Source organism: Montipora capricornis, chromosome 8, assembly GCF_036669925.1.
Source record: "Montipora capricornis isolate CH-2021 chromosome 8, ASM3666992v2, whole genome shotgun sequence".
Classification (NCBI taxonomy): Eukaryota; Metazoa; Cnidaria; class Anthozoa; order Scleractinia; family Acroporidae; genus Montipora; species Montipora capricornis.
The window spans coordinates 27,578,374-27,590,491 of NC_090890.1; the positions used below are offsets into that span (position 1 = coordinate 27,578,374).

Sequence of the window (12,118 nt, forward strand, 5' to 3'; positions counted from 1 at the left end):
TCTTTGTTTCGAAAAGTTTTTGTTCGAAGTCTAGTTCCTTTTCTTGTTTTTTAAGTAGTTCTTCGTGGCGAAGCTCTTCTAATGTTTCTTTCAGGCTCTTGACGCTTTCATCAGCATATAGGATCTTGCCATCAACTTCAGTAATCCACTGGTTAAGATCCTCGGGGCTTTCTTTAGCGGCAATTTTTGTCTCCTCAACAACTCTCTTGCATTGATCGGCTTCAACTGTAAGGGCTTTTAGGGCGGAGAGGTGGCGTTCAATGGCTGTTTCATTCCTTAAAGCGTTTATCGACTCGGTTCGATCCGCGGCTAGTTTCAGTTGCGTTAATTTAGTCTCCAAGGCATCCATGGTTTCGTTAAAGGTCCCGTCGGAGGTGCCAGGTGTGGGAAAACGCTCGCCTCCAAAGCGGTATTTCCACACAAAATCGACAAGGCAGACAATGAAAACGAAAGTGAACTCAGGCAAACGATTTATACTCACAAGGTCCTCTGGTTTAATTGGTTAACCGGCTTCTTGGTACAGTCTTTAGGCATCTAGGTCTACGTCTGATTAAACTCACAAATTCCTCAACAAAAGGCTCGACTCAACTAATAAAACAACTCTCTGACAAACTGATTGGTACAACTACTCGACTCGATACTGATCAACACACTCCAAAGGCTAAACACTAGGCGTTATATTTTATACACTAACGATTGCATGCAGACGGGCTGAATTCAAGCTTCCGGTCTTTGACACTTATCTTTCACAGTTTATCAATAATGTCACTCATTCTAAATTGTCACGCATTATTATTACAAGTCCCAGTCTCCGACATTTTATCAGCACGCTTGATAAAACAAAATTTACCTATTAATAAGAATTGCCGCCTTGAGAATTGTTTAGGAAAACCCAGAAAGGATGAAGCCTAATAACCCAAGTAGAAGGGGTGGTCTAAAAATATGTGAAACCTGGGTATAACGGGGGACAGTGAGAACAGCTCTGCAGGGCCGAAATAATAATTCTTCAATGGCCACAGGCAAAGGACACACCTTGCGATAGCACAGTCAAAATAATAGCAAATTCATTTGTTTCGGTATTAAAATTTAAGAATAAAATGTGACTAGCTTGTCTGTATACGAATTTGTAAAGCAGGCACACAACTTACATCATCGGTTTCTTTCCATTTAATTTCGTATCTTGATACACCAGTGGCATTCTTGTGATGTTTTGTATATGCTGCTACGCTTGCAGTTCCAGCTGAAAACGCTATTTTAAAGTTGATTGTATTATCAAGGAACAACATAAAAATGTTTGTCATAAAGGAAAGGACAGGAAAGTAAAAGTACTTTCTAGTCTTTTAGCGCTGGAGCACTAATAGACGAGTTCACGCTCTTAATTGCATCATGGGTAATCAGGGCAACATGGCGGGAAATTCAAAGCAAAATGTACTGTACATGACTCTACTTTTTAGACTTTCGCCTTCATAAACCAAACAAATAAGTTCATGTTCACAACTGAGATAAACTTGGTAACCGCTCTTTGGAATTCCTAAATATTGTTTTTTTTTTTGTCTCCATACATTCTTTGTAATTTTGTGCCTTTGGAATTACGAGAAATGTATGACAGAAGCTCTTGTTAATAAAATTATTTCTACAATAGCCATTCTCTCCACCTTTGAGCGCATATCTTCTGTTTTGCAAAATAAAAACCCAAAATTGCATATCATGAATACTTTTCATCGTTTTGTACTTTCTTACAAACCCTTGAATTTTTCGCCATCTTGCCCTGATTACCCATGATGCACTCAAGAGCGTGAACTCGTCTATTGGGGACAATGAACTGAAATCAACAAATTATGATTTTCATTCTAACATTTCTGGAGCATAAAACTTTGGATGTGAGAATCATTCAATAAGGCTTTATCAGAAAATCTACACCACTGCTGGTTTAGTAATCGAAGATCAACTATCATTTTCGACATTGACACACTTGACATAGTAGGAAAAAAGCTTCAAATTATTTACTTACCGAAACAAAAGCCAAAGGAAACATTTTTAAAGACCAAGAACAAAGAATACATTGGTAAAAGACAACTGCCCTATTAAACAACCACACCAACACTGATTCTACATTTACTATACCAAAATAATGAAGATAATCAATCCAGATTCCACATCATTTTACTTACAAAATTACAGTAATAAATCCTTTTAGAAACCTTAATTAAATTAATCACCTCCTTAACTAAGGATGCTTTCTGTCTGACAGAACAGACCAGCCAAACATTTGGAAGGATTAACTCTACAATTCCTTCAAAATAACACACTTTGAGGATGATATACTATACTCCGACCTCCAGAATAATGCAATTTAAGGGATTATCATGCAAGTGTTCCGTCCAAGTGTTGCATTTTCTTTACAAACTGACAGGTCTGGCTGGCCAGTTCCAACAAAAGGAAAGTGCCCTAAGTAAGAACTACATAAAAGAACAGTTTACAAATAGGATCTGTTTAAAGGATACTTATGATTAAGAACACAGTAACCAAAAATGCCAGAACAAATCTTGTGACAGAACTCAAAGTAGAACTTGTTGCTTGGGATCTCATCTTGTATGAGACAATGGCTTGCATCCAACAATACACCATTCCTAAGGCAAATATCATGATGGCACCAACCATATGCACTGCCAGGGAATTAACGACCTGAAATGCCAAGACATTATTTTTTTGCATTATACTAATTTGTAAACTTCACAGTGGGCAAGTGCAATGGAAAAACGTTTCACAGAGAACATGCTTGAAAATGTGCAAATTATACAAACTTAAGGCCTCTTTTGACTCCCAACATAATACTACAAAATATACAACTTTCAGAGGAAAATGGGGTCAATAAGTACATGTACTGACAGCTGATAAAAGAGTTAGCTACTTCACACACAGAAGTTGGCTACCTTTTTTCCCTACATTGAAGTAATTAAAGACGGATTGCTTCAGATTGAGTACTGTTTAAAAAACGAGCAGCAGTGTTTTACCGGGTTTAAAAACATGGGGCGTAGCTGAGCATTTTTAGACCCAAGAAAACACAGAGTGCAAGCTTTTTTGAACGGTTTCAAAAACATTCCACAAAAAGTATGTCCCTCAGGTGTCTGAACAATGGTTCAAATTAATGAACGAAATGATATATGAAACGAATCATATACTGAACTGTGGATGTGAAATCAAGTAAAGCTATAATGACGATATATGATGATGATAATGATGCTCGCAGTTATGGATGCAATTTTAGCAATTGCACAGAGAAGCCTGTCAAAAAATTCAGGACTTCAACGGGAATTGAACCTGTGACCTCGAGATACCAGTGTGACGTTCTAACCAACTGAGATGTGAAGCCACTGATGTTGGGAGCTGGTCATTTGTGGGTTCTAATTTCCCCGTGAGGAAAATAACATTTCGGCTGAGCAGGTGGTTTTTAAAACTGAGCTGTGCAGGTTCATTGGGAATCTGCTTGCCCATACACCTTACAAACAGGCTATAATCAACGTTGCCAGTGTTCGGTCGTATTCTTCTAATCTAAGGACCAGAAAATTTGAGGTATCAGAAAAAGCTGAAATGAACCGTTTTTCTGAACTTTCTCTCAGCCATCCCAAGGAAAGAAAGAAGTCTTCGAAGTTGGGAAGCCAGCCTACGCATCACTTCCTGTGATACAATATAAGGATATGCCCCTTACATCCGGTTGAGGTTGCAAATCATTTCCACTTCCTCTCAACTAATTTTTATTTCAATTTTAATTTTTCCAGTTGACTGCACTTTTGCGTCAGACATATTTTTTTGAAACTTGGCTTGATTTTTTGATTTAATTTTTACTTAAACATGGACCATTAATTGACCTGATTTTTCTAAATCTCACAGTTTATTTCTCCAAATAGGTCACTTCTTTTTGTTGGGGGGATTTTTGTCTACAACGAAACACCACAGTCCAGTTAGGAATATGACCTGGTATACCCTTGAAAATCCCAAGTAACTGCCAAACAGCTTTACTTTATTATTTAAACTCACTAGTAAGTTTAGAAGGAATTACCAGTACCTGAAAATTTGCAACAATGGACATGCCTAAGCAAGAAAGGCCACCAATCCACAAAGACCAATAGTTTAGGCTTTGTATAAGTGGCAAGCCAGTAATGTTGGATTCTCTCACATGATGATAGTGTATGAAAATAATAGCAAACCCTGAAAAATTCAAAGCAAAGCACACAATTTGGGTCTCGTATACGCTTGAAGCATTACTTTGGTAATGAGTCCAAGACAGTGGTGAAAGAAGAGGAAATAGGACATAATTTTGAGTTTTGACAATCTAAAGAATGTCGGACAAGCATTTAAGAATTCTTGTCTGGATTGATTTCTTTGAAAGTACAATTAACCCAATAATAATTTATTACTAATGCTAGTTTATGCCTGAAACCAAACAAAATGCCATGACTATATATAATGTCTACCTTGGCTTTCTGAGAATTTTGGCCAGTTGTTCATTTAGATTCAAGCTGGAACAAAAAACTTTCCCAAGCAAACATCCAAAAACTTGCCTGACAAAAGTATTAGACAAAATTAATATAAAAAATAATGTTCCCCACTGAAAGGATTGACAGAGGTGTAACGCTGGGCATGTGGGACCGGGCAAATGTCTAGTAGGTGGTCTCTTGTTACATCCCGCCATGTTGTCAAATACGGTTGCCAACCTCTTACCTATGACAGCTGCTAAATTTAATAGTTGTCCAAAGATACAGCTCTGAGGTGGTTGAGCTCCTGCATCACTTAAAAACAAGTACTTGAGTCAGTTTCAGAAGTTATTCATACCCAATGACTCCTGGGGAGGGAGATTTTACTCAGACAAAGGCCAGATGGTTTTACTTGTCAACTGGCTGCGTCCTAGGATGTTTGGGGTGTCAATGGGTTAAGCAGTCATTACTATGTTGCCTCCGTTAAGCAGTCAAGAATTATGTCCCCTCTCCATTAACCTATAAGCTCCTGGGAGTGAAACTTCATAGATTTTACTGTCTAATGCCAAACGACATCTCTCCTCAACTGGGGGTGGCCTAGAGCTTTTGAAACCTTTGTGGTTTTCGATATGTTATGTCAAATTTATGGCACACAACATGCCTGCAAAGATGGGTATGGTGAAAATTCCAAATTGTGTTAACAATATTTTTTAGGCAACTCAGTGCTTCGCCTTTTCCAGGTTGATGCATTTTGTGACTTTTCAGTTTTCAGACAAGAGAAAAGCCAAGTATCATTATTGAGAGGGACACTGTATCTCTAATTTATTACAGTTTTGCCATTCCCATATTTGCAGTTTCTGGTACATCCCTCTGCCCTATTCACAAAGATTAATGCTTGTGTGCATGAAAGCAAAATAGAGTATCCTTAATTGACCAAGATCCCTTGGACCTAGAAAGAACTGGTGGGAAGTAGACCTGAGATAGGAATAAGAAGTTGATTGGAAGCAAAATTACACAAGACAATCATAATTATTATTATAATAATTTTATTATTCTTTTAGCTTTTACTACCGTGAACACAAAGTTATTTGGACTCTGGATTCAAAATCTGGTGCCCGGCAAACACTTGACAACAAATTATACTGCTTTCTGTTATTACAAGTAGTATGTACAACAAATCCATAAATGAATGAGAAAAAAGGAACTGCATTAACCTTCACAGGTAGGGTACAGCTGTGATCTGGTTATTTTGTGGTATAAGAAAAAGGTGAATTGACAAATGGTACTCTCTGTAGATGAAAGCTCTAGTAAGAAAAAAATTAACACTTACCTTATGTATGGCCACAGAGCACTCACATCCTTTTCCTGAACAGCTAAGCCATACCTAAAAAGGTCATATTATCGCTTACTGTAGCAAAGTACCAAATCTTTAAAAAATGCCAAACTTGCGACACTTTCCAAAACTTTGATGAAGTAACAAAATTATTCAAAGTCAAGAAAAGTATTTATTATATCTCTCAGATAGTACCACGCTGTAATTGGCTAAATTAGCGGGCCATATTCTACAGTATGGCCCGCTGTACAGCCCGTTCAATTTAAAATTTCGACAAAACATCATCTAGCGAGCTTTTAATGTCATTTCTGTTGCATAAACTTGTACTGAAAACTGTTTGAATCTTGCAAGCAACTATTTAGAAGATTTAGTTTTTGGGATTTTGGCACGGCATTCTTTGTGGCAGTTGAACCTTCCGCTTCACTTTGACTAGTTTCCTTGCCGGCGCGTTAACCTCAGAGATATAATAAATATCTTACTAACCTCGTTTACTCGGTCCGTACTGTAAGTTACGGATCCTCGTTTTTTCCCGTTGATTTATGGCCCGCGCGCTTCGCGCTTGGGTCATAAATCAACGGGAAAAAACTCGGTCCGTAACTTACAGTACGGACCTCGAACTCGGTTAGTAAGAGGTATTTACTGTAGCAAAGTACCAAAACTGTAAAAAACGCCAAAATTGCGACACTTTCCAAAAGTTTCATGACGTGACAAAATTATTCAAAGTCAAGAAAAGTATGTGTATGTATGACACAAACAGTCAGGTTAGTCGCTAGTCAGACCAATTACAGCAACACGGGAACAACTCAAAGTAGTTCACATGTCACGCTTAAAATTACAACAGTTACTATCAAGCAAGGATTGTATGTCTCAAGTTAATAAATTTAATTCAAGCCTGAATCTAAAATTTATCATTTATAAAGTGAAGCCATGACTCACGCAGTGATGAATGCAATCAATGCAAACAAGCAAAGAACAACTGGAAGGAATTGAAGATACTCGGTACCAGTGGCCATAACTAAAGAGATAAAGCAGAAACGAGGTGAGGTTGCCAGGTCATTCTCCCATGGAGCTCACTAAATTTACCACATTTCATATGACTAGTTGTCTACACAACCAATTTTGGGGTCGCACAACAGAGCAAGGCTCCAAATTAAGTGCGCCTTTTTGCCCTCCCAACCATGATATACCACAAAAGACGGACCACAACACTGGGAACTACATGCCCTACTCTTTGCAACAAGTGTGCGGGTTCTTTTCCGTCCCACAGCCTCATGAACATTGAAGGCTTGTCAGACCGGACCTCCGGCTTATCGTCCTTATCCAAGAAGACTAGAGAGTCTAAACATTTGCAGATGCAATTACAAAGGCAGCACTTTCTCCTCAGTTATTTAAAGACCCTGAGTGTTGGTCAACTTTTATTTGTCACATAAAAGCTAACACTCCAGCTTTTCAGCAAATTAATAGATTGGTTACACAAAAATTGCTTGTGTAGACGCGGCTTAAGTCTCAGGGTACTCTCATGCTTGAAAGAGTCATGGGGGACGTACATGTAGTTTTTGACTGGACCTAGAAGTTGTTACCCATTTAGCCAGTGAGGAGTAAAAGCACACTGGTGCATAGTTAATAGAGGGGACTGTTGTTTGGAAGCTCGGCAAACATCAAAAGAGCAAACAAAGATGCCAAGATTTAGGTTGGAAAGTCCACGACAGTGCACAATCTTTTCTTTTACGCTCATACACTTAACCAACACGTTTCTATTAGTTAGTTCCTCAGTACGGAGTAAACAGCTATTGTGTTTTGTGCACGGTCAAGGCCAAAAAAGAGAACAAAAACGCTACAACGAAGAAATTTGTCAGGGTTCATAACAATTACCCCCAATTAACTATGCCTGGTGTTAGACAGCAAAATCAGTGAACTTTTTTTTCCTAAAAGAGGGATTTTCATGCAGCCTTGAAAGAACAATTAACAGGAGAGATCAACTAAGAAATTACTGATAGCAGTTGCTATGGCTAATAATTCGGTAGGAGTGAATTTTCCAGGACCTGAGCAATTGATAGAAATGGATGATCGGAAAATCAACCGATCAGTCAATGGCAATCAATGACGGTTAATTAAATAGCATCGACTAGCATCGGCCAATCAATGACCAATCGATAATTACACAAAAGTGGTAGCAAACTGCCGAGTGCCATGGATTGGCATTCCTATTGGTAATTGATGACAATCAATGTTACTTAATTGATTGATTCTCTTCAATTATCAATGACAATCGATAATCACAAAATTTGCACGATCGATTGTCCATCGATTATCGATATCAATCGATTAATTATTGATAGCGATTACCATCAATTGTCATCAATCATCAATTACATGGATTGTTCAGGCCCTGATTTTCAGGAATATAGTCTGGGGCACCCAACGATAATATTCCGTGAAATATGTGTTCGGGAGAGTCAAAATGTCCTAAGAATTTCAGTACTAAGTTGCTAAACAGCTATAGATTTTTTTCCCAAAACATCTAAAACATTTGCAACCAGGGAAAAGTAGACCCTTAATGTATTCGGAAGGGATGATTTTCCAAGTTTGGCACTTCTTAAAAGTCACCTAGCAGTTTTGGATGAGCAAATGGTTCGCTGAGAAGTTCTTAGAAGGTAACAATCAGCTTGCAATTTCTGAAATAAAGTTTTCCTTCCCTAATATTTTCGGACAATTTAATTTTCAGCGAAGATGAAATTGTGGTATGCATGATAACAATATCTCTTTAGACAGTATTTATACAAGAAGCCTAGAATTAATTTGCTCGTTGGGTACCGTTGAATAGTTAAGTTTTAAATGATTACCCGACATAACTTCAACCAAATAGCACAAGAAACTGAGTGTTAATATTGAGCTTAAGTTTAAATATTGGAATTAAAGCTACATTCAAAATTCTCCAAAGCAGCTGGTTGAGTGCAGTAAACTAATGTCTGCTTACATAAGCACTTTTCACCACAACGTAGGCATAATCTACATTATAAATTCCGTCTTACTTCAGTCTCACTTTTACAGAATACTTTGCCCATAATTTAAAAGGCCACGAATGTGACCAAGAAATCGTGATACTTCCATTGTGCTGTACTGTTAATGTCAACCGCGTTCGTTCCTATGATGATTTAAGCTAAATTAAATTCATATACGAAAGCAAGATTTTAATTTAGGTGTGTTTTCGTTACCAAAAACACAAGGATTCCGTGAATACGTTTGCTTACCTGTGCAATCTAGAAGCCAAAAGGAAGTTTAACTAAAAGAATCAAGTAATATTTGCATGTGATCTAATGTGTGAATGTGAGAATCGCACGCGTCACGCAATTACCAAGGTTACGTCACTACGACATCACATGTGATATTGCTATTCCCACTGAAGAAGATAAGGACAAACTTGCACCACTCGGCCTTTCGAAAGAAAGATAGAGAGAGTAGAAGGGCCCTGAGATCTAAAGATCCTAAAGGATATTGAATTGTTCAAAGCATTAAGAAGGAGATTGTAAGAAGCTCATACGCCCCCTAAATAATGGTCATTTTTTTAAAAATGATATCTAATTAAGCCTAGTTTTCACGTTGGGAAAATCCCAGAGAATGCGGGATTTCGCAGTTTCCCGACCCTCCCAGATTTTGCGCTTGTGATGGATTCTCCCGCTAGTGACTTTGGCGGAAAATAGAAAGTGCGCCAAAAATTGATACATGCAATTTGCTGCAGAGTGGTAACGTACGAAAACCATCGCCGACGTCCCAGATTTAAGTACAAATTTGAGTTTTCATTTGTCGGGAATGATCGCCAGTGATCGCAAAAATCTGGGACACGTCGGGAAAATAGAAACTCTTCTCATTTTCCCGATTCGTCCCCGACCATCCCAGATTATCATACCCTGATTCTCAGACGGTCCAAGGTCGCTCCAGGGGAAGGAGCCTAGTTCCATCAGTAGGTTCGGCCCAGTTCCATCAGTAGGGCTAACGCTCACATGGTTCATATAGAAATCTAGCACTTCACGTTACACTACACTCTCTTCAGTTAATTCTGTAGGAGAAAACCCTGGGAACGAGGTTGGTATAACACACTCTTCTCCCTTTCCCGATCCCGTCTGATTGGCTTCATTTAAGGTCATGTTCCTGACGTCATGGTTCTACTGTTTTTTTTTTTTTTACACCAATCTGATCGAACTTACCATTTTCTGGAATTTAAGGAATGAAGTCCATCAGACGGGAAAGGGAGAAGAGTGCGTCACAAGAGCGACCTTGACCGTCTGAGAATCAGGCTAAGGCCCGATCCAAACGCCGCTCCGCTCATGAGCCGAACCTAACTCAATAAAGTTCGACTAAAGAGACAGAACGCTTCCTAATCTTCTGGGTTGCCTGTTATCGTGTAGGTGCCCTGTGCAAGCAAGCGAAAGCTGACCCGTGTTTTTTCGTTCCATGGTTCAACATTTCGGCGCCATTTTGAATGACGTCACAATTTCGTTGCGCAAAACTTCGTTGTTTGTCGGACGTGTTGGAAGGTTCAAGCTTTATCATTGTGCCTCGTGCTTCGCTGTTTGTCGGACGTGTTGGAAGGTTCAAGCTTTATTGAAACCCTTCGTCGGTTGCATTTATAAATTACAAGTAAAAGTAATGACATTCCGCGATGACGTTCCATTTCATTTTCCTTTCACCGCTCACCGCCTGTGAATGAGCGCGTCGCCAATCTATTTTAGGATCATACCTGATTTTTTGTTTCCCTTTTTCAACCGCCCACTTGATCTGTGAATAAGACCGAATTTTCTTGCTCCAACGGCTTATTACCTTTGTGGTATAAAGGATTAATTGATACGCCTCGATACGCTGGATTTTTCTGTTTAACCAGAGAAAGACGACGTGTTTTGAGTTTTCATGGTAGATGTACTTTAGCGATTTTCGAAAAACACCCAGGGACCTAACAAGCCTATAATATGATGAATATTGCTAACACAAATTATTTTTAAAATACAAGCTAAAATATTTCTTATTTTTACACCTTGAATTTTGATTACAGCGATGTGAAATGGCGAGGGAAAAGTTTGCTTTTCTAAGGCCCGCGCCGGCGAGAGGGCATTGTGCAATGTCACGGCATACACGAAAAAAAAAAACATATCTTCGGTTCTACCGTGCTTAATTCGCTGATTCAAACGGTAAAGTGCTCTCCGTTAAAAAAACAAGATCTTCATTCAAAGTTTGTAAGATGCGCCGATAATATTTATTTGATTTTTCTGGAAGGAATAGTTTTTATTTTTATAAAGCACGCACCGGCGAGTCTGTGTCCGTAGCGTCACGCAAATTGTTTACGATTAAACACGATTAAACACGTGCGTCTTATTACAGTAGTTCAGCTTTATTATGAGACAAATTAACTCCCGAGTTAGGATTTCGAGTTGGATTTTCGAGTTAGGATTTCGAGATGCTCCAGCTGCAACGAATCGCCTTGGCTTTGGTATGTTAACCGTACGCGTGGGAACAGCCATATTTCATTGGCTATATTTTGATTACATTTTTTTTAATATATATATTTTGATTACATTTTTAATAATTATATTTTGATTACATTTTTAATTATATTTTGATTACATTTTTTTTAATATATAGTTCCAGTGGCCACAAATTGTTCAGTCTGTACTCAGCGAAGGTCGAAATTGAATCGATGGAAGAGTACTCTGAAGCCAAGACCTATAAGAGTAAGCCAGAACTAAGGAAGAGCAATGTAAATGCTGACTTATTTTTATTCATCAGCGGAAATAATAATTATTGCCAGTCGCACGGAGTTTTTCCGGGAGTTTGTTAACATAAAGCACGGATAAACGGGCCGGAAACGCGAGAGCAAAGGTTACAGATGTTAGCTGATATTTGTGCTTCCAGCTCAGAATACCCGGAGTACTAGATGTAACACAAGTATTCTTTTTAGAAATCAGCCTTCATGCTGAAACATTACCAGTAAAAGTGAAAATGTGACGTTTAATAACATGAATTTGCTAGTTTACCGAAACTGGAGCCGTCACGCAACGTGTCATCAAAGGTCATATCGAATCGCATTAAATAAAGCAAGGAAATCAAAATCCACAGAACAATAGTGGACTTTGTCAGTATGTTATATGTCTGTAAAACTTCCGCCGTTCACAGTAATGATTTCAGCAACAGACAACTATTATCACAGGCGGAGAATGCACTCCTAATCTTTGATTACTACTAGTTTATTGACTACTTCAAATCCTATATCCAATTGCAGGGGAATCCGCACGACTGGTGTGTATCTGCTGCTTGGCTG

The 12,118-nt window shown here is 38.5% G+C and overlaps 1 protein-coding gene across 2 annotated transcripts in view; it reads right to left on the reverse strand.

The window, feature by feature from the left end:
* Positions 1-9,882, reverse strand: part of LOC138060774 (DNA damage-regulated autophagy modulator protein 2-like) — a 20,354-nt gene extending 10,472 nt beyond the window's left edge. The window contains exons 1-7 of one of the 2 annotated variants that reach the window (XM_068906636.1): positions 9,716-9,882; positions 6,745-6,823; positions 5,806-5,859; positions 4,723-4,790; positions 4,067-4,209; positions 2,505-2,685; positions 1,149-1,249 (exon numbers count right to left, since the gene is read on the reverse strand). In XM_068906636.1, the coding sequence (XP_068762737.1) occupies positions 1,149-1,249; positions 2,505-2,685; positions 4,067-4,209; positions 4,723-4,790; positions 5,806-5,859; positions 6,745-6,823; positions 9,716-9,818 (729 nt within the window). In that variant the 5' untranslated portion in view covers positions 9,819-9,882. Of the gene's footprint in view, positions 1-1,148; positions 1,250-2,504; positions 2,686-4,066; positions 4,210-4,722; positions 4,791-5,805; positions 5,860-6,744; positions 6,824-9,059; positions 9,192-9,715 lie in introns of those variants that run through there. The other variant, XM_068906637.1, reaches the window with a different exon arrangement.
* Positions 9,883-12,118: the final 2,236 nt, after the last annotated feature.